The sequence below is a fragment of the Oncorhynchus nerka genome, linkage group LG13 (assembly GCF_034236695.1).
Source record: "Oncorhynchus nerka isolate Pitt River linkage group LG13, Oner_Uvic_2.0, whole genome shotgun sequence".
Lineage (NCBI taxonomy): Eukaryota > Metazoa > Chordata > Actinopteri > Salmoniformes > Salmonidae > Oncorhynchus > Oncorhynchus nerka.
The window spans coordinates 68264331-68287937 of NC_088408.1; the positions used below are offsets into that span (position 1 = coordinate 68264331).

General features: G+C 41.6%; 1 protein-coding gene across 1 annotated transcript in view; it reads right to left on the reverse strand.

Annotated features, from left to right (window-relative positions):
• The window catches only part of LOC135574798 (transmembrane protein 132C-like), a 69148-nt gene that overhangs the window by 15320 nt on the left and 30221 nt on the right, over window positions 1-23607 (reverse strand). Inside the window, exon 3 of the mRNA XM_065026998.1 lies at window positions 12118-12304. Coding sequence (XP_064883070.1) covers window positions 12118-12304 — 187 coding nt within the window. The remainder of the gene's footprint in view (window positions 1-12117; window positions 12305-23607) is intronic.

Consider the following 23607-nt stretch of genomic DNA (forward strand, 5'->3'; position numbering starts at 1 on the left):
ATATCTTTGCAGTTTTGGAAACGTCAGAGTGTTTTCTTTCCAAAGCTGTCAATTATTTGCATAGTCGAGCATCTTTTCGTGACATAATATCTTGTTTAAAACGGGAACGTTTTTTTATCCATAAATTAAAAGAGCGCCCCCTATATCCAAGAAGTTAATGCAACCGCTGTTTCAGAATTCAAAATAACTTTACGGAAAAAGCATAATCTGAGAACGGTGCTCAGAGCCCAAACCAGCCAAAAGAAATATCCGCCATGTTGCGCAGTCAACATTAGTCATAAATAGCATTATAAATATTCACTTACCTTTGATGATCTTCATCAGAATGCACTCCCAGGAATCGCAGTTCCACAATAAATGTTTGTTTTGTTCGATAATGTCCATCATTTTGTCCATTTATGTCCAAATAGCTTCTTTTGTTAGGGCGTTTGGTAAACAAATCCAAAAGCGCGTTCAGGTCCATTCTGACGGAAAGTTCCAAAAGTTATATTACAGGTCAAAGAAACTTGTCAAACTAAGTATAGAATCAATCTTTTGGATGTTTTTATCATAAATATTCAATAATGTTCCAACCGGAGAATTCCATTGTCTGTAGAAAAGCAATGGAACGAGAGATACCTCTCATGAAATGCGCGTGACTGAGAACGAGGCTGCTGGCAGACCCCTTAGTCAAACAGCTCCCATCCGGCCCCCCTTCACAGGAGAAGCCTAAAACAACATTCTAAAGATGGTTGACATCTAGTGGAAGCCTTAGGAAGTGCAACATAACCCATATCCCACTGTGAATTCCATAGGGGCTGAGTTAAAAAACTACAATCCTCAGATTTACCACTTCCTGTTTGGATTTTTTCTCAGGTTTTTGCCTGCCATATGAGTTCTGTTATACTCACAGACATCATTCAAACAGTTTTAGAACCTTCAGATTGTTTTCTATCCAATAATAATATGCATATATTAGCATCTGGGACTGAGTAGGAGGCAGTTCACTCTGGGCACGCTATTAATCCAAAAGTGAAAATGCTGCCCACAATCCCAAAGAAGATAACATTTAGACACAAGTGTATATCACAAGTAAATATTATAATTTGATCAAACATTTTTAAGGAAAGTGCAGTATTCACTGATTGATGAGGTTCCTATATTCATAGACGACCCTATACTGTAAGGAAAATAACATGCTGCTCTGACAGACAATACATACATTCTGTCTGTCATGGATGTGTATAAGGGGGTTGCTGGGGCATGGGAATACATATGACAGCTCATGGATAGTATTGAACCTTTGGTCTCATTGAATTGCTCTAGTTCTACATTATTTATGAGTACACATGATTTATGGGTAAACCTCTCCTACACCAACTGAAGTTTCTCAACGACACACTGGTGACTGGAAAAATCCTTCCCTAAAATATTAATTACATTATGGAGTTTACAATAAAAAAGAAAATACCTTGATGTGAGTTGAGAGGTGGAAAATACAAGGTGGAAAAATCACAAAACTACAGAAGCACTTTGAAGCTGCATAAACAACAGCATCAAACATGGATTAAAAATATTTTTTAAGTTTTTGTGATTATGTTTCTCAAAAGCTTTCTGGTGATTTCTTGCTCTCTCCACGGTCTTAAAAAAATGTATTTGTCTGCGAGCTCTTCAAACTTCTCGTTGATTTCTTCAAGGGAATCACTTTCAAATCTTAGGACATAAAACCTTTTAAATTACAATACTATTCTATCTTTAATGTGTACCCATGTTCAACTTATTCACTAGCATGCTCTCTCATTAGACTGCCTCCTTCCCACATGTAATGTATGTTTACAAATTAGTGTTCTTCACAGGTAAACACAAGAACTCTGAGTTAATACAAATTAACTTCCTTTTGGAAGGTAGTTTTGAGTAGTTACTGAATATTGGCTCTTACAGTGAACAGACAGGAAGTAAAACACCTTCTGGAGCACAGTGGCCAGGAATTTCTTCTTCTCATGCGGGGCTAGGAAGCTGGTGAATAAAACATGTCTAGAAGTAGAACCACTATATTTGAACTTTATAGGACAAATTGCCTGCAAGGCTCATGAATACCACACCTGCAATATCTACATCAATTGATCAGGTGGGTGGGAGGAGCCTGTATCCCTGATGAATACAAATGACAGCGAGTTTCAGCACTCCAGGAGAGGAGACACCAAGGTCAGGCACCAGGGACACAATGGGCTCTCTGCCTGCCCCAAAACACAGGCAGGGTTTGTGGAGGGATGAGGGCAGCAGCAGGGGGGCTAATGCATCTGGATGGGCTGGTGATGGTATAGCGATGCCCTGCTGATATTCTGCTTCTGCCTGCACATTCGTGGAGTCTGGGCTGGGCCTCAGGGCTATAGGAATGCAGCCAGGGATGCAGCTCTGTCAGTATCAGCCTGCTCTGTGTCAGCCTCAAATCTATCACTTTCAGCCGATCGATAGAGAGCTCTTCCCCTACTCGGGTACAGGCCTGGTAGGGATGGCCTGATCTCTCAGACTGATTTTCTCACTCGACTCTGATCAAGATCCATATAGCCAGCTTAGATTGGCTTAGCTGCCCTCTGGACAGAAACCTCCCTATTCAGGCTCAAAGGTCAACTCCACTGCTAAATGCATTACCACCACCAAAATCCTCCCACCCGGTTCTCTCTCAAGCCTCACAGGGTCACGTTTGCTTTCAGATAGAAGACCAAAACAGACCATCTCTGAAAATACTGCCTTAATGATATGTCAAGAAATTCATCTTTTTGACAATCCTCTCGATCCAATGTTTTAGGGATTTGATCTATTAGTTTTACATAGGGGAAGAAAACAACACATTTTGTATCAATGGGGCATCTACATTTTGGCCAGATGTGGAGAGCAAAACTTTATACACTAATAAAATAACGAACATTAAAGGAAGCCACAATTACATCACCTTTTTAAGCCTTTCAATTATGTAGATATTTTAAGACTGTATTTTTAAGTCTGTATTTGACATCTGACACCAAAATAATACACTGTTAAAATAAGCACTTCCACTCTTTGAAAATGGAAAACTCGCAAACTTAGTTCCGCACAAGTGCAGTTCCCACCCACACTAGGCTTGCCACTTTATCAAAAACAAGTGGGAATTGCCTCTCTCTTCCAGTCTATTGTAGAAAAGGCTTTGTAGAGAAGGAACAAGGATGGATAGAACAGATCCTTCTCATTTAGAAAGCAGATTAAATAGGTATTTAAACAGAGCGTCCTATGTGTCAAGGAGAGAGTGGCTCCGGATCAGAGGACATTTCATTACATGTGTTGTACTCATTAACATTACATGTATTATGACACATGTGAACACCGCAGTAGACTCAATTAGCTAGCGCTATTTCTCATCAGCCCCCCAGCTCTACTATACCAGCTTCTAATGGATTGCCACTTCAGGATTCATACATCAGCCTCAACTGTAGACTCTATGAGTCATGCTATGCAAAGAAATGCAATGCTTTGCCCTGGCAAGGCAATCAGCTAGAGTAGTGCATGAGTGCCATTCAATAATGGGAGGAAAATACAGGTCCCTGTAGTGTAGTGTAGTGTAATGCAGGGGTTCCCAACTGTTTTTCCACAGGGCCCCCTTTTTCACAGTTGAAATGTTTTATTGTTTATTGACAGCCTACAGTATATTAAATACAACACTAGCTTGATTTTGTATAATTTGAGGGACCTTTTTTTAAGCTAATTTCCTGCAATTCTATGTAGTTTAATAAGACTCTTGAAATCTTTTAGGTCGGCTATTTAAATATAATAATAATACTTTTTTCAGACCTAATTTCCCCAAATGTTATTGTATTACCAAATATTTATTAACCTTTATTTAAACAGGGGAAACAAACTGAAACAGAGTCTCTTTTACAGTTGTGCCCTTTATTGTGGTACAATAAAAACAACACAGCAATTAATAGAAATGTAAAAACAAACTAAATTAAAACATATACAAAGTACAAGATGGAGATTAAAAATATTAAAATAAATACATTTCTATAAGAAAAACACACATTACAAAATGCAGTTTAAAGTTAATGTAATGTGCATTTAAACTGTCTTACAGTCAGCAACACATCTAACTGGAATTCTCTCTGCAATCATTCCATGAGTGTGGAGCATGATATTCAAATGCTGTTTTGCCTAACTCGGAGTGAATCCGGGGTATCTCTAGCATGTCCTGTGACAGAGTCAGATAAATACTATCTGACCACTGGAATTTTGAGTTAAGATAATTAGGATTAAGATAAGTTTCTGTAAAACAGCTTTATAGACAAATATCAACCAGTGTCTGGCCCTTCTAAAAGTCAGGGAGTCCCAGCCAACTGAAGTGTACAAAAGGCAATGACGCGTGCAAAAGTTTGCACCAGTAACAAAGCGCAATGTTGCATGACACATTGCTTCCAATGTCTTCAGTACTGATGCTGATCCATGCATATATATCAAATCAAATCAAATCCAATTTTATTTGTCACATACACATGGTTAGCAGATGTTAATGCGAGTGTAGCGAAATGCTTGTGCTTCTAGTTCCGACAATGCAGTGATAACCAACAAGTAATCTTGTAATCTAACAATTCCAAAACTACTGTCTTATACACAGTGTAAGGGGATAAAGAATATGTACATAAGGATATATGAATGAGTGATGGTACAGAGCAGCATACAGTAGATGGTATCGAGTACAGTATATACATATGAGATGAGAATGTAGACAAAGTAAACAAAGTGCATAGTTAAAGTGGCTAGTGATACATGTATTACATAAGGATGCAGTCGATGATGTAGAGTACAGTATATACGTATGCATATGAGATGAATAATGTAGGGTAAGTAACATTATATAAGGTAGCATTGTTTAAAGTGGCTAGTGATATATTTACAACATTTCCCATCAATTCCCATTATTAAAGTGGCTGGAGTTGGGTCAGTGTCAATGACAGTGTGTTGGCAGCAGCCACTCAATGTTAGTGGTGGCTGTTTAACAGTCTGATGGCCTTGAGATAGAAGCTGTTTTTCAGTCTCTCGGTCCCAGCTTTGATGCACCTGTACTGACCTCGCCTTCTGGATGATAGCGGGGTGAACAGGCAGTGGTTCGGGTGGTTGATGTCCTTGATGATCTTTATGGCCTTCCTGTAACATCGGTGGTGTAGGTGTCCTGGAGGGCAGGTAGTTTGCCCCCGGTGATGCGTTGTGCAGACCTCACTACCCTCTGGAGAGCCTTACGGTTGAGGGCGGAGCAGTTGCCGTACCAGGCGGTGATACAGCCCGCCAGGATGCTCTCGATTGTGCATCTGTAGAAGTTTGTGAGTGCTTTTGGTGACAAGCCGAATTTCTTCAGCCTCCTGAGGTTGAAGAGGCGCTGCTGCACCTTCTTCACGACGCTGTCAGTGTGAGAGGACCAATTCAGTTTGTCTGTGATCACCATAATCACCATAATCAAGCACTGACATGAAAGTGGCCTGTACAATTTCCTTTTTGTCCTGTGATGACAGACAAGATTTTTTGTTCAGATTTTACAATTGTATACTTTTGGATTGCGAAAATACCATATACTTAGTTTTACATGAATTAAGCACCAGCCTAAGATCTACAAGTTCATCTTGAAGCAATTCAAAGTCAAACTGCTGGAATGTAAATGCTTGAGTGAGTGATGGGACTGTGGCATATAGTACTGTGTCATCAGCATAGAAATTAAAGTTGTATTTTTTCACTGAGTTACAGATATCATTTATGTATATAGTGAATAATAAAGAACCTAAAATCGAACCTTGTGGGACTCCTTTGTGAACAGTGACAAAACCTTATTTTACTCCATCTGCAATAATAGCCTGAGATCTATCACTGAGATAATTCTGAAACCACACACATGTATCGGAGGCCAACCCCAATGAGGTCAGTCTATTCAGTGGAAGAGAATGATCAACTGTATTGAAAGCCTTCGACAGGTCAACAAACAAAGCAACACAGTTCAACTTCTCATCCAAAGCTCTTACAATACAATTTACAACCAGTGTGGTGCCTGTGATAGTACTGTGCCCCGGGCGGTCTAAAACCGGACAGAAATGTATTCAGTATGCAGTTGTCAGACAAGACAGAGTGCAGCTGTACATTTACCAATGAATAACATTTCTGCAAGACAAGACAGCTTAGAGATTGTTCGATAATTATCAAGGTCACCAGTATCCCCATCTTTGTGCAGAGCCAGCACATAGGCAGTCTTCCAAATCTTAGGTATGACGCCAGAGGTCAACGTGAGGTTAAAAATATGAGTGAGAACACCAGAGATAAGTGGTGCAGCTCTAGCCAGCAACCCTGGGTCAAGTTTGTCAGCCCGTTGCTTTCTTAGTGTCTATGCTTTCTTAGTGTTAGCAAGGCATCAATAATTTTATCCTCTGGGAAGAGGCTTAGTGAGAAACTCTGACCATCAGCATCAGCATACTCATGCATAATCCCTTCATATTTATCTTTTCTTCCTTCATTTGTGGTCGACATTTTCTCCAAAAGATTGCCTGCTGCAATGAAATGATTGTTGAAGGAATTATCAATGGCATTCTTATCAGTAATGAGTCCAGTATCCAACCCTATCTGATTTGGGAGTGTAGAGTGCATATTGTTATTTAATGTTTTAAGTACTTTCCAGAATTTGTCTGGATTCCCGAAACAGTCATTTAAACTGGTCACAGAGTAATCCAATTTTGTTCTTCTAATAAGTCTGATGCACAGGTTTCTCAGGTGCCTAAAAGTTAGCCAGTAAGAACTAGAATAAGTTTATCTTGCCTTAGCCCATGCTATCTCTTTTACCAATAGTATCAGAAATGTCTGAACTAAACCATGGGTTTGATCTATTCTTTGCTCTAACCTTAGTGTATGGAGCGTGTTTATCGGCAATGGAAATAAAAACACTAGTACATTTTTCGAACGCCAACTCGGCTCCATTTATATTACAAATAGATTCAAGATTACCATGGGAAAGATCCTGTCAGGAAGCTTGTTCACTAAAGTTTCTATAATTTATTTTTGTGATAATATAAGGTTTGGCCCTATGCATTTTGACATCTCTAGTATATGCAATGGGGCAGTGATCACTGACACCTAGTGGAAATACTCCCCTAGCTCTATATTTCTCAGGTGCATTTGTTAGTATATAATCAAGCAACGAGGACTTTGTAGGCACCTTAAGAGTTGGTCTTGTTGGCTCAGTGATTAATTGTGTGAGATTTACCTCAGTAGAAAAGTCTTTAAAACTGTCTGAGTCCTGTGTTTTCCAATCAAAGTTCAAATCTCCCAGGAAAATTACTTCAGTTGATATAAAAGTGCCTAATAAGTCTGTTAAATGGCTACGCATATTCTTACTAGAAGGTGGGCAATATACTCCAACAATTGTAACTTTATAGTTGTTACCTAATGTGAGACTTAGAGCTAACATTTCAAACTGATTTGGAATGGAGACAGATTTAATTAGTGCAATGGAGAGGTAATTTTTAGCATAGATAGCCACTCCTCCCCCTCTACTCATCCTGTCAGCTCTAAAAAACATTGTACCCTCTTAATAAAATAAAAAAAATTGACTATATACTATGTATATTCAAATGTAAAAACCCAAGTCCCTTACAGTTTTAATATGTTTAATTATGATAATTTAAATGAAGCCTCAATTTAATTATACATATTCTGTTTTACAGAAATTGATTTGATCAATTGATAGCGACAGAGTCACACATTGTATAAGATTACTTCCTAAGCAAAGTCCAATTTCTTTGACTCCTCGACTTTAGAAGGTCGTAGTCTCACTGTTACAGAGATAAACCAAAGATATTCCCATGTGCATCAAATTTGACCTCTTGTTTCTAGCCTAAAGCTTTAGATCTGTATAAACAGTCGCAAATTGTTAATACAAAAAAAGATAACTTTGCCCTCAAAACCCTTGGTGTAGTGTATTGTTGCATCGTGTCGTGTGCTGCTCAGACACTGATTGAGACCAGTGTATTCTGACATCTCTATTACACGTATACCTTAATACATAGAATAATATACAACTGAATATTCTATCTGCACCCAGCCCGATATTAAAACAATGCACAAACTTCAAACTTCACTGTGATGTATTTGTGCTCATGTCTGACAGGGTACTGGATACATGCTCTGCTCACATACCTGTGTGTCTGACGATGTGTTTGATAAATCACTTTCCTGCTATTTCACTTGCCTGGCACTAAGGTGCAAGGAATTAAATTAATGTGGGAAAATAACACATCAGTAAGGAAACATTATGAATGCATAAGGAAATCTACAGTAAAGGGTTACCAAACATCCAACTGAGTATCATTGATGGATTACTGTATCATTTGGGAGAGGAAGTGGCCGGAGAAGGCCAGGGTGATGATGTATTGTTTAACAATACCATTCAGAAAGCATATGAATACAAACCACTTCTTTAATTTCTCCTCATCTCCATGCTGTTTGAATGAGCTGTGTTTAAGCGAGCACAGTTTGCTGCCGATGCTGGAGCAGGAAGACATATGAGTGGTGATATGATGCATGCCTAGTCTTCTCACTCTCTTTTCATCCCTGGAGTAGAGCAGCGTGGGTAATGATCATGAGGCTGGGCAGGAGCGTATTACTTCAGAATAGTAAAGGAAAATGGGCCAGCCTCCTGCTGCGTTGCTGAGGAATCAGCTCAGCCACCAATTACTGCCATTAAGATCCATCCACTCATGACCTAAAAAACACACAGCTACTTACCACTATAGGGGCAGAAGGGAGGAGGTGAGGAGAGATACTACTGTATATTAAGGTATGTTTGTCTGTATTAAACAAAAGAAGGGAGGGAAGAAGAGAGGGGGAGAAGGAGGGAGGAGGGAAAATGGTGTGGGAGGGAAAACTCTTCTGAAAGTGAGAAAAGGACAGCTGTAGACAAGAGGAGAGAGAAAAGTGTTTAAGGTGTTTCTCTGTTTTCTTCTCCGATACTTCTGAATTCCCTTTTTTTTAAAGGCTTTTAAAATAATTGCAGCATTTGCAGAAATCCTGCTTCAAGATTTGAAATGGGTGACAAACCATTGAACAGTGCTGGGAGCTGGCAGTGTGCAGGTGTCCCTGCTACAGGAGGAGGCTGCTTCAAAGAGGAAAGAAAGAGAGCTCATCTTTCAAAAAAATCCTCTCTCTCAGAGGTGTCATCTACAGTAGAGCCCTATCACTTGACTCCGGAAGTGCAATAAAAGGCCTTTTTTTGTTGTTATAATCAATTAGAACAAGGGCACAGTCATTTAGAGCATGCCGTAAATGGGTTGAGGAGCAACTGAGGTAATAAGCCATGAATGTTATCCAACCCTGAATAAGCTTGCCATTATTAATAATCATTAGCTTTATTACATTATAACCTTTAAGGCATGGTCACTTATGGATTCCCCCTTTCTGTTTAAGGGATTATTTCTGGCCTAAACTCAATTAGCTTCTCTGTCATGGCAAAAGACAATCTAGCCTATTAGCCTAATTAGTCCTAATTACAGATGAAAGCCTCTTCTTAACCAAAGTGACAGCGCTGTTGTGTCAACAGATGCCTGCAGTATGCTCTCTGAAGTCTCCCCACTCAACTCGATTAAAGAGATTTGAGCAGCCCACTTTCTTTCTTTCTTTCGCTTTCTTTCTTTCTTTCTCTCTTTCTTTCTCTCTGATTCTCTGTCACCCATCACTGATAATAACGCTGTTCTATTCTCCCTGGCCTGTAAAGAGCTGCATGCTCTTCTCTCTGAACCCTCTACATCCCCAAACATAAGGGATCAACAGCTGGAAGACATCATTGTTGTGTCACAGATACAGGTCTTTGTCCAGTCTCCTGTCCTGTCCTACCACAGAGACACAATGTAACACTGTCTTTGTCTCACTGGCAATGGGGAAGTGGGGCTGATGAGTAGGGTGAGGAGGGGAGGATGAGAGGAGAGGAAGTAATCTATGGGCTTTTCATGCCAGAGTGATCTCAAGTAATCTAATTCAGCCTTCTTCGCTGGTTTGCCTTCTCTTGCAATGACGCATGCAGATTGCACAAACACATTTACAGACACATGCTCAAGTCTCTCTGTGTGTGTGTGTGTGTGTGTGTGTGTGTGTGTGTGTGTGTGTGTGTGTGTGTGTGTGTGTGTGTGTGTGTGTGTGTGTGTGTGTGTGTGTGTGTGTGTGAGAGTGAGTGAGTGAGTGAGGGTACTGTATGTGCTCTGTGACAATGTCTGAGGTTGTGTGTGTGAGTTGTGTACACAATGTGAGTCTATTGTGTGTTTTTTGTTTCTCTTGGGGTTTAGTGATGAAGAAGGTGGGAAGACTCAGGGTGTCATGTCCTTAAAATACATTCCACAAAGGAGAGGCAGCGAGGGAAAACCAGTATACTGACCAAGAAAATGGTCTGACACGAGTCTGCACATTACAGGCTAGGGTATTTCCCTCTCAAACTATTGATTATAGGACTGGAGTAAGGCTGGACACCAACAGCCCTATATCCTGTCAACCTTATTGGTTGCTCATGTCAAAATGTCAATATCAGCAATGGAAACGTCAATCGTGCATTGACCAGGTGTAGTCCTGAGATATGCATTGAAATGTTAAGTCCCTCCATTACATGTAGTGTTGTGACCATAGAAATATAATTACTAGAATGGAAATCTATATCTACTAGAAAGGGCATCTATTGCTAAGGTCATCACTGGCTTAACGGAAGGCTTCCTGAATAGAATACTGAATCAGGACAGGATAACTAAACACAAGAGGTTACATAGCACATCCATACAGTACACATCTGTAATCTGTTCTAATGTATTTGAATACACCATTCATCTTCTCATATGAGCCTTGCACCATAATGTTTATGCATTAATTGATTTAGCCAAGATTATCAAATTATTCTAATAGCAGGTTAAATATGATGGCTCTTTGTCGCTATAGAAAAGCCTTTATTAATCAGCCTTGAACCATAAATCCTTATTCCACTCAAAATGTATAATGATTTCATCATAATACCAGGCACTATTAGTGATGGATTAGTACATGGGCGTAGAAGTGTGCAGTGCTTTCACAAAGATCCCAAGTCGGTCTATAAATCTGGCAGCCACAAAAACACCTTCAAATGCATTTCCTCATTTATAATTTTGCAAATACTGTATACCAAAACATGAGCAAATGTATCTGCAAATGATCAGAGAAATGACTGAGCCTTAAATGGATATCGTGCTCATTCTCGTACCTACATAAAGCTCCCTCAGAGACTGTATGGAATACAGATGTTAAAAAGAGAAATGCTATTTATACATTTGTGTCAATGCAAAGCGTGGGTGCAAATATCCCTTTTATATGGCAGAAACATTATTGACACGTCAGGAGAATGAAAGGAATATCAGAAGGGAACTATGGGTAATAATCTACCTCTGTAAAAAAAAAGAAGAAGAAAAGAAGCATCAATGATTTGGAAAATAGATCTGTGGGGTACAAGAGTTAGAGTAGCTGCATTCCTCTGAGCACAGCAACACAGGCAAATGCAGCCACCCACAGGCACCTGTTATGTAGCTATAGGCGCTGCTAATATGGAGTAGCTTTGGTGAATCCATCCAAAAGAGAGGCTAATCTGTATAGCAGCCTAAAGAGAGAAAAACACCTGCAGGCCTACCCTCAGGCCACAGAGAGCCTCCAGGCCCCACACAGGGCCTGCAGAGGGCCACATGCACCCACTCCTCCTCCATGCCAAAACACACACTCCACAGGCAAAACACTGAAGCTAAAGGTCTGCGATTTCAGTGTAGTTACATCAGGAATCAAAGATCTAAGATTTCTTAGATGTGTAATGTACAAGACCTTTAAACATATTGCTCCACAATAATAATATACAGTAAGTGATTATACAAAATATGCAATAGATGTACAAAAGTCAAAGTTGTGAATAGAAAAACAATTATGTGAAGCATCGTCACTGCTGTGAACAGCAGGATGCACAGTGTGTAACCTACAAAACTGTGAGTGAACTTTGTGCTCTTCAGATCTCTGGCACAGTCCATCTGCTCTGTGTGTTGTAGTGATTGTGACTGGCTGACTGACTGGCTGACTGGCACCACTCACCATGGCCAGGGGCACAATGCCCCCCAGGTCCTTCTGGGCCAGTCGGATCTCCGTCTCTGCCTCCTGCGTGGTGGCATGGCTGCCCGGGTACTCCACCTGCCACGTGATCCAGCGGCTGCCCAGTGGACCCAGGAAGCTGTCCACTTCCAGGTCCACCTGTAGGACCCTCTGCACACCCTCCTCAGACCTGCAGCACAGACCAGAGAGAAAGAGATGGGAGAGGATCAGTATTTTATTAGAAAGTAACAGTGTGTCCGTCCATGAGCTCTACCAACACACAGTCCTAATCGAATTATAAAAAATAGTGGAGTCTGATGACTAAATCAATGTCCCTGACATTTTAGACTGTGCTTCTACAAAAGGTCAACTCTGGTCCATGGTATGATATGCACTGTTAATAGCTATTTCTCACAGCTCTATATTGACATTCTTCATACTGCCCATACGGCTACAGTTGCTCTGTACAGTACTGTAATACATACTAATCTTTATCTCAGAGGGAGGCTACAAGTAATTGTCACCCCCTGCTCTGGACATGAAGGCTTGGGTGTTAACCACTGCCCTCATTTGCAGCAGCAGCACAGTATGAATATATAGCATTACTGTATATGCAATACAGGGAGAATATATGGCAGGGCTGCATTAAGGCAGACAAATGGAGAGCGTTGATAATATCATTTCCTGGTGACACCATAAGTCTCTGGTGCTCAGAGTTTAAATAAATAGCCAGGAGGCAGCAAAGGTCAGCTTTACACAGAAGCAGGAAATGGAAATGGCACAAGATCTGTTAGCCTTGTCTGGCGTGTCAAATGGCAGGGCTCAGGGCCAATACATTTCACGCACTGTCTCCAAGGCCCAACGGCACTAAACAGCATCTCCTTCATTTGAGGCTGACCAGAAAGAAAGAACGAGTGAGAAAGAGGAAAAATATGCACCCACTCTCAATCTCTTCTGGTGCTGCTTGGCCTCAGGACAACGACGGCAGTTTGTCTACTGTACCTATGGCACATGGCAGATACAGTATGGCACCCTACAGTACAGATCAACACATCTAATTACTTTACCAGCTTCATTCCAAGACCGCAAATCTATTTGCCCATTTTTTGTATTGTTGTGGTGAACAAAGAACATGCGTAGTACTTCGAGAAAAGACATCTGAGCAAATATATAATGTTCTCAATTATGAATGTGACTCAGAAAACAGGAAAACTATGAATAATAGACCAGGCGTTTTATTTGCTGAACCCTGGGTTTTTGTAAGGCACATACTCACTTCCCTTTCTCTTATTTATTTTCAATCAGAGAGAATGAGTGATTTGTTGTGTCCTAGCACACAACAACCCAATTTCTACAAGAAACGGAAGTGAGTATAAATATTTAAAATGACAACCAACCAAATAACTTGTGCCGCATTCCATAACAGAGTAGCAATCAGTGTGGAGAGAGCTGGGTTGTGCTGGGCTGTCAGAGCAGTGGCATGGTAGAAAACGGCCTTACATAACTACTACATCCACAGTCCCTCTAACAAAACAGATGCCAATTTGGGTTGGAAGACCAATAAAAGCCGTGTGGTCATCAAGCAAACAACGATGACAGGTGATGAACAGATTGACCAGAGTTTATAACCTTTGAACAGTATGTACAGTCACATGACTGCACTTTGGGCTGTGTCACTGGTAATCTGAAAAATGCCCTAGTTTCCTCACCCACTCAGATTTCAGTGCAAACATGATCCTCTGGTAACATCAAATTCAGAATACAATAGAATATACAAACTACAGAGTCAAACTAATGAAGGTGTCTAAGGAGAAGCAGGATTCAGCTGTGCATGGTATGACGTGAACTCAAACACTGAAATTATTTCACCGTTTGTCTCTTCTCTGAGCAAATCCATTCAGTTTTTTTATTTAGAGATGTCAAGTATTGCCCTCCCTACGGCAATCATAGGTGCCATTTTTTAATAACTGCCGTGAAAATGAAGGACTTTATGAGGTTTCATCTGAATATAGAACACCAGCTCCAGAGATGTCAGGGAGATACAATTGCAGATGACAATTTTCTTTGTTCTATGAGCGTAACCTTAACACAGACATTCTGCAATTTTGAAAACTGAAAAATCTGACTGCAATAAAATGTTTGAATAATGAAGACAGTAGAAAATGAGATAGGAGGTGAGAGGGGAGGATATGGGAGGAGATTGTGAAGGAAATATTTAGGAGAAGAGGAATTCACACAGCTACATGGGTGTATTATTTTGGCCCTTTGACTTTGATGACATCACCTTGTTCATGAGAGCAGTAGCTTGTGTTAGATAGGTCCTGGTGAGCAGGCACAGTAATGCATATTAAAGGAGAATTTAGCAATACACTTGTTTTTGCTACATTTACCCCAACCAGCAATTCACTTCCTCATTGTTGTTGTGCAGTACGGGGGCTCTGAAAGAACATGAACGAAGGCTCCAAAAACACTCAAATATGTCCTTTTAGAAAGGGGAAAACTCAGTATAGTGATGCATGTCTTTAAATATTATACATGAAATTGTTTCATTCCAAACTTTATCCTCAACGTTATATTCAATTTTGTTGCAACTTGTAGATTTGGTTGTAAAAAAGCAAACTTCTCCTTTAACACTTGACGGACTGGTGTGGGAGTTGGAAAAAACATGATTCTACAGCATAGTAACACTCACTGTGAGTCACTGAATAGGAACGGGTGCTATAGGTCAAATACAGCGTGAACGTGTGAGTGTCTTAGTGCTTCTATTCAACAGATCTTGTAAGCTGTCAGCATGTGATGCATTTAATTAAATGAAGATGTCACGCCCTAATCTGTTTCACCTGTCTTTGTGCTTGTCTCCACCCCCCTCCAGGTGCCGCCCATCTTCCCCGTTAGCCCCTGTATATTTATACCTATGTTCTCTGTTTGTCTGTTGCCAGTTCGTTTTGTTCGTAGAACCTACCAGCATTTTTACCTTTGCCGCACTATTCTGGATTAACTGACCTCTGCCTGACCTGACCTGACCCTGCCTGCCGTCCTGTACCTTTGCCCCTGTTGCTGTAATAAACATTGTTACTTCGACACAGTCTGCATCTGGGTCTTACCTTGAAATGTGATGGTACGAACTGGCCATTACTGACCCAGCAGACTTGGACCAGCTCCGCTACGCCATCTTCTCCCAAGGAGCCACCATTGGTAGGCACGAGGAGTTGCTTCGCGGTCCGATGGCAGGGTTCCAGACTATGGCCAAACGTCACGACCAAGCAATGGACACATTGCGGGAGCAATTCCTCACTGTGAGTCGGCCGTATGCTTCAGTCTGGAGGAATTAGTGGCGGAGGTGAAAAACGTTTGAGGCTCCGGTGTCCGGGAGATAGGCTGTTTGGAAGTTACTCCAGCTACGACAGGACTCCCTCAGTGTGGCAGGCTATGTGGTGGATTTCCGCACGCAAGTAGTGGAGTGTGCCTGGAACCCGGAAGCGCTGTTCGACACGTTCCTGCACGGATTATCGGAGGAAGTAAAGGACGAGCTTACAGCCCAGGAACTACCGACGGATCTTGACTCACTCATTGCTTTATCCATCCTGCTCGATGGTCGGCTATGAGAATGTAGGAGGGAGAAGAGGTCTGATTGCTGTCCCAATCGCTCACCCAAGGATCCCAGCTTTCATCTGATGAACTCCGGAAGTTCCCGGTGTCTACGTCCCCGAGAAGATCTGAGCTGACCCGAGTTCCTCCAAGAGTCTCTGAAGACTGCCGATTCACCTCTTCCCGAGCCGAAGCAGCTCGGCAGGGCTAGGCTGTCTCCAGCCAAATGCGTACTCAGAATTGACAACCAAAGTTGTCTGTATTGCAGTACTGTCGGTCATTTTGTGTCTACCTGTCCCTTCAAGAGACCTGGCTCATTCGTTGGAGTGAGTACTCTGGTGGGGATTAAAGAAACATTTTCTCCCTTTACTCGTCCCCCTCTCCACATCATTCTGCTGTGGGGCAACCAGTCCATGTCTCTCCAGGTACTCATCGACTCGGGGGCCGATGTAAGTCTTTTGGACGTTACCCTGGTGTCCGAGCTGAGCATCCCCACTCAACCCCTCTCCATTCCCATGAATGTTAGAGTGCTGGACGGGCGCTCAATAGGCCGGGTCACCAACCATACCACCCCCATCAACCGACGAGTGTCAGGGAACCACAGCGAGATGATCCAATTCCTGCTAGTTGAGTCTCCGCAGGTTCCCATGGTATTGGGATTCTTTTGGCTCTTGGCCACTTCACTTCCGCAGCACCAACCGGTATCCAAGAAGGTCAAGCCAGATGCGCTGGCACACCGCTATAGTCCCACAGCTACACCCCTGGCAGCCCCTCTGCTGTTCTTCCTCTGTTGCCCTGTACCCTCCGTATATTTCCTACCTTTCCTGTGTCTAGAATTAAAACCATGTCTTACAGCCCTGTGTCTCCTGTTACCAGCGTTTTTACCTTTGCCCCACTACTCTGGATTACCGACCTCTGCCTGACCTGACCCTGAGCCTGCCTGCCATCCTGTACCTTTGCCTATGTTGTAATAAACATTGTTACTTCGACATAGTCTGCATCTGGGTCTTACCTTGAAACGTGATAGAAGTAGACTTAAGGTGGCGTTGAGACAACTGTTGCTATGGAGTTTGTCTGACCTTTTGGGAGATCAAATTAAGCTAATCAACATCTGAAGCTGCTAATGTTACTGGTAGATAAGAAACTTTACTTAATGTAGCCAATAAACTACTAGAAAGGCTGAAAAGACTGTCTTCTATTTTTTTTCGAAAACACTGGTCTCATCACAGGAGAAGCAGGCCTGTCCCTCCAGCCCATGGGACTGACAATCTCTCAGACTTCCAGCATGGACTCTAATTCAATTACACCAAAGGCCTCTGGATGTGTTCTATGCGGCTGGGCTGATAATCACCTGTAAACTGTCTGTGTTGTTCTACTGAGGCAGGGATGGGGGCCAGGTCTCACAGACAGACAGCTAAGCCAACAGCACCACAGAGAGAAGTTGGGGTAGAGCTAGATAAAGACTGTGGAGGAGTGTGGAAAGAGCATCTGGCAGGCTGGCTGAGATGGGAGGCTGGAGAGGGACCTGACAATACTGAGAGTCCTGACTCTGGCATGGAGAGGAGAATGAGCAGACAGGCTACACACAGGAGAGGCCATCTCAAACCTCTCAATCGCCACAACACAGCATTACCAGCAGGGGTGAAATAAACACATTGATAAGACCCATCGATCAAATAATAAAACATCATTCTGACATTTGCAATGAGAGAGGAACTAATTTAATAATAAGTCCTTTACATACAGCAGGATGTGGTTCATGTTGTATTGTTTTAGTATTTCTGATACGGTCTGAAACTCACATTTGAGATACCTGAGCTATTTCAGTCACACAAAGCTAACAAAAGCCCACCTTGGTAAGATCAGGCTAGCTATTACGTTTTAAGCCCCAAGGAGTCTAAAGAAATAAAGATTTCAATGTCACAGAGAATAAACTGACAGAAAAAATAAAACAGACCTTCCTGAGGTAATTCCTTTCTTGCAGTCCTCTCTAGAGGAAGACTATAATTGAAACTGGCTCTATTGTCCTATTATCAGAGCCAATGTTTCACTGTGACACTGTCATTTAATCTCTGGGAGATGTGATAGGGGCTTCTGTGTCCTCTCCCTTACACCGCTGGGGCTTACACTGCGATACAACCATCAGTGGTGTGTGTGTGTGTGTGTGTGTGTGTGTGTGTGTGTGTGTGTGTGTGTGTGTGTGTGTGTGTGTGTGTGTGTGTGTGTGTCTTTGGAGGAGGTAGGTTGACATTTGGAGTGTCAATATCTCTATTTCCAGATCTTGAAGACAGAGCACTTCCATCCCTCTCTTGGTTTTGTGATATTAGGGAAAGAGATAGACTTTCCCTACGTCTGACACAATCATCTTGAACATGTGTAAAACATACATAGCAAATTGGACATGGAGAAGCCAGGATGCAGACACACACAGCACCACACAGTCTGTAAAGATGAGGAAATAAGTTGGGGCCAGTGTGAGATGTGGGGATGGACATATCCTGCACATAGCCAGTAGAATAAATGCACTACATTATACTACACCACACTACAAGGAGGCTTTGCAGGGAGGGTGCAAACTCCCCCCAAAAATAATCAAATTTAGGGCTCCAGTGGTGCTTGAAAACAGTACCCTGAATGTCTGCTGTTCCCATGCTCCTCGGGGTAGAACAGTGATATACCAGCCCTATGCATATCTCTCTCTCACACACACACACACACACACACACACACACACACACACACACACACACACACACACACACACACACACACACACACACACACACACACACACACACACACACACACACACACACACACACACAGTAACTTATTTACTCTGAGAGGAGGACTCCTCGCGCATGCAAGATAACCAGTCATATTATATCAAGAATCATTAGTTCACAAACATCAAATTGCTTTACTGAAGTTCTAGACATTCCAAATGTAATACATCAATAGATTAAATAAAGACTTGGGAATGATATTATGTATATAACTCATAGGGAGACTATAGAACATGCTCAAAATTATGTAGACCCCGTTTTTTGAAATTCCTGGATGCAGTGTAAAGTATAACCTGTGGCTAAGAAGGTAATTTTATTGTACACAAATTATGCAATACACTAACTGCCAATTTCCCACTACTGCCATTCACCTGTTTGCTGACGGATTTTGTGTTTTAGTGTCATCTGGCTTGTCTCTCAGCAAAGCTACCGGCAGTCATAAATATACAAACAACCCTAGCACACCCATAATATTTTGTCTCCTTACATCCCTCGGCAAATTAAATCCATGGAAGTCACACATGAAAAGAACCAGTGCAGTATACGCTTGTCTGTGCTGGGAAGAAGATTTGTGCTGTGCTGAAAAGCTTTGCCCACTCTTTTCAAATGTGGCTGCAATTTGGTTAGCCGTGACAATAACAATATATCAAAGGGATAGAATCAATTGACCTTACAAAGCCCTTTAAGTCAAACCACAACTACAAGGGACCAGGAGGGTGAGGAGGGAACAGGGTGAGAGGGGTGGGGGAAGGAAATAGAACGAGCAGGAGCTTCAGAGGTAATAGCCAGCAAAGCCCAGCTGAAATTTCACTAAGCTGTGGGGGAATTTCATTTCACAGCCATGGGGGAGCCCGTCAGAAGTATATTACCCCAGGCCTCTCTCGCCATGCACACCCAACCCCGAGGTGAGAGTCTGTTGTCAGGTCTGCATTGTGAGAACGGACCCCAATAGTCAGAGCATGAAACCCAATCTAGGAGCTGATATGGGAGCACTGTAGGTTGTTCATTCAGAGTGTATATACACCCCCACCTAACAATCTCCTAACCTACCCCTTCACCAGATCCCTCAATGCTTGGCTACTGCCAGAGAAATACAGTGCAATACAAACACCAAGAGATAGAGCCAAGAGTAAAAAATTATGTTGAAAAGGACAACAATATTATGAAAAAGAAAAGAAATGGAAAGCTGTGTTACAACCATGACAAGATTTAAGATGTGCATATGGCAACCTGAGGTGTATTGTTGCCATGGATACATCATTTTCAGTACATTTGGTTGGGTATTTGACATGGCCTCTCAAGTGTATTCACTACTGACAGTAGGCAAAGAAGGTGTCGGGAAAAAGTATCTGGAAATATGAGAAGACAAAAATATACAAATGTCTAATAGGGCTGTGGGTTTGCTTCCTGTGACCACCCATATGTAAAATGGAATATACTATTATATATAGGGTTTCCAGTTGTCTTACTATTCAGTGGAAACAATTTAGCGATACTAGCTAGGTTTCCATCCAATTGGCGACAGATTTTCATGTGAATATTTGAAAATCCACAAAAGAAAATATGCCCATTTTCCCAGCAGTGGTGTGTTTCCACCAAACTGACTTGTTGCATATTTAAAAAACAAATCAGTGTGTCATGACGTAGTGCAGACAAAATGTACTTTTTCGCTTTCATGTAACAAATACAAATCTAAAGTTCAATGCTTCTCCACTGCATTTTCAACTCTATGGTTGTGTTCAATAGAAAACGTGCCTACACTCTTCTTGGCACGTGTGCTCTAGCCAACGGCTAACAGATACAGTGTGGGTAGGCTAGTGTACTTGATGAGATTATTATGAAGAGCAAGAATATTTGTATTTCATCAGACGGCAGTCAAGCATCGATCGTAATGTTACCAGAATAAGACCCTGAATATTTATTGGAATGGAGCATCAAGATCACCTTGCACTTTCACAATCCTGTGAAGTTCATCACAGTTTATTTAATCTGTAGCTTAATAAACTGCATGGTTTCACGAGTCGTAGTGGGAGGACCACACACCATGTCATCGTGTGACTCCAAGTTTAATTCGATAGGATGGTTGTTATAGCAATATTTGCACATAAAGGTGTTTCCACCACCATTTCTTGTATAATTACACAAAAAGATCCCACCATGTCAAATGAACAAATCATCTGTCAGCACTTGTAAAATTGGACCGAAACTTTTCCATCACAGCTGTTGTGATTTTTTTTTAAAAAAAAATATGGTATGACTTTAATCACATAAAAACTGTGGATGGAAATGTTGTTAGAGAGAGAAAAACTGACGGAGAGAGAAACTGAGAGAGAGAGGATAGAGAAGAGAAAGAGCGAGAGAATGAGAAAGAGACAAGAACAAGAAAGAGAGAGAGAGATGAGGAGCAAGCCGAGTCCCCTGTGAGACCTATACCCAACAGAGCTCTTCAATTCAGCCTGTCCAGAAAATAACAGATATGGCGACAGGAGGAGAAAAGACAAACTCCCACTAAAACACTGTCAAATTGAATGGAAGACAAGAATAAGAATAATAGAGATAAATGTCAGGGAGATGTTGCTTGGCGTTTGTTCTGGGATATTCATGGTTATGTAGTGACATGTATGGGTTACTGAAGTGGCCACAGGAGAGATGAAGCTAGCCTGGCTAAAGAAAAGGCTGAGGAGCAAATAGACGCATTGGATCGTCATGTTTCAGAAAACAACAGTAATCAAGCCAAACACACCCATAATATTTGTATTCAGCGTGTAGTATTAGTCTTTTGCATAATGTTGTTCAGGAGTGGTTGTGCAAGAGGGTGTTTTATAGTATGTTCCATGGTGAAAGCAGAGAGGTTGAGTACTGTTGAGTGGTGAAGGTTACCAGACTGTTATCTTCCCATCTGCCTGAACTGAGAGATGTTGAGCATAGGCTATCTGCGGTCACAGGGTCACAATTCCCCACTAAGTGCTTCTTGACTGCAGTTCATGAGTAGCAGGACCTAACATTCACTCTATAAAGCTGTTGATATTCTCTAATGGCATGAAAGTCAAGCAGCCTTTGAATTCACAAGTGCCACTGCCAGCAACATTTTGGCTGAAACATTAATACAGACCCAGCTAAGAAAAGAAGGCAAATTGTCCATGTGATTAAGCAGTGGGAAGGAATGACAATTGCTATTGCAATATGGCATGTGTGTGTGTGTGAGACAGAGAGAGAGAGAGAGAGAGAGAGAGAGAGAGAGAGATGAAATGTACAAAAAATATTTGCCAGATGGATTTGGAATAACTTACTGTTCTTTTAATTAATTAAATAACTGTTTTAATATGCATCAGATTATTTTAAATGAATCATTTATTCTTCAACCTTTTCTACTGCGGCACACAGAGAAAAGGCTGAGCGGTATTAATTATACCATTATAATGAACCATGGGCACAAACCAAAGGCTTCTCGCTAGTGTGTATCAAACCCAGGGAGGGGATCACATTCCTATTAGCCTAACAGCATTCTGCAGCATTCATTAGCTAACAAACCCCAGCTCACACACTCCCTATCTCACCACACACACACACACACACACACAAAAGAAGACTGCCCTTTATAGTCATTGTCATGTTCTCTGCTAAGAATGATGCCTATGTAGGTGGCCATGCACTTGGGAAGAAGGACACACAAACAGAGGTAGTCTCTTTACTTAGGAGGCATGCTATGTATTTACTTTGAGCCTCACAGGGCCATGCATTCAGTTAGCAGTAATGTTGTCATAGGTTGCTATATAAACAGTATAATTCAGTGCTCTATTGAGGAAGCACGAATACCAACTAATTATTCAAAGTGCTGCCAGTTGATATCTTCCTCTCCCCCACATCTTTCTGGAAAAAAATCCAAATGCATTTAAGGCAAAACTATTTGATTCCAAAATCATCTATATTCATAAGGAGAACATATTTAGCAAGTAAGCTACTGTACCACTTTGTACAAAACAGACAGGCAGTTTAAAGTGAAACTCTGAGATGCTGCAGACAGAAAGAAGTAGTGGATATTATTCAGTACAGAGCAGAAGTACAACGGTGCAGTAATACCTAGCAATACACACATTATCCAAAAAGTCAAAAGAAGGAAATTAAGATATGTCAGAATGAATCCAATTAGCAACCCAAATAGCACTGTAACAGTAATCCAAATGCAATCTATATGTATCTACACCAGATTCATTTATACAAGATACAGTATACTAGGAATTATATGTACAGCAGTAGATACAGTATAAAGCAGGTAAAACAGTATGCAAACATTATTTATGTGACCAGTGTTCGATGACTATGTACATAGGGCAACAGTCTCTAAGGTGCATGGTAGAGTACCGGGTGGTAGTCGGCTAGTAACAGTGTCTGAGATTCAGGGCAGGGTACTGGGCAGAGGCCGGCTAGTTATGACTATTTAACAGTCTGATGGCCTGGAGATAGAAGCTGTTTATCAGTCTCTCATATCCATTTTTCATTAACCTGTACTGTCTCGGCCTTCTAGATGGTAGCGGGGTGAACAGGCCATTGCTTGGGTGGCTGAGGTCCTTGATGATTTTCTTGGCCTTTCTGTAACACTGGGTGCTGTAGATTTCCTGGAGGGAAGGCAGTGTGCCCCTGATGATGCGTTGGGCTGACCGCACCAACCTCTGGAGAGCCCCGCAGTTGTGGACGGTGCAATTGCCATACCAGTTGGTGATACCCAACAGGATGCTCTCAATGGTGCATCAGTAGATGTTTGTCCCGTAAGGGAGAGTAGCAATGGTCAAGAATGCTTTCGCCCCGAATAGCAACATTTCAGTGGTGTTTTCTTTAGATTTCCTTTATTAACGCCCCCAGCTACAATAAATGTGGCCTCAGAATATGCGGTTTCCAGTTTGCACTAAGTTCAGTGGAGTTCCTTGAGAGCCGTCGTGGTGTCAGCTTATGTGGAATTGTACACGGAAGTGACTATAACCAAAGCAAATTACCTCGAGAGGTAATGCGGTCATTAAGAGGAGAAGAAAATGCCCTGTGCCACCAGGTGTCCAATCCGAAATACATTTCTACAGAAGAACATCATTAGCACCATTAGTGGAAGCAACCCTGCTGTTTTAAT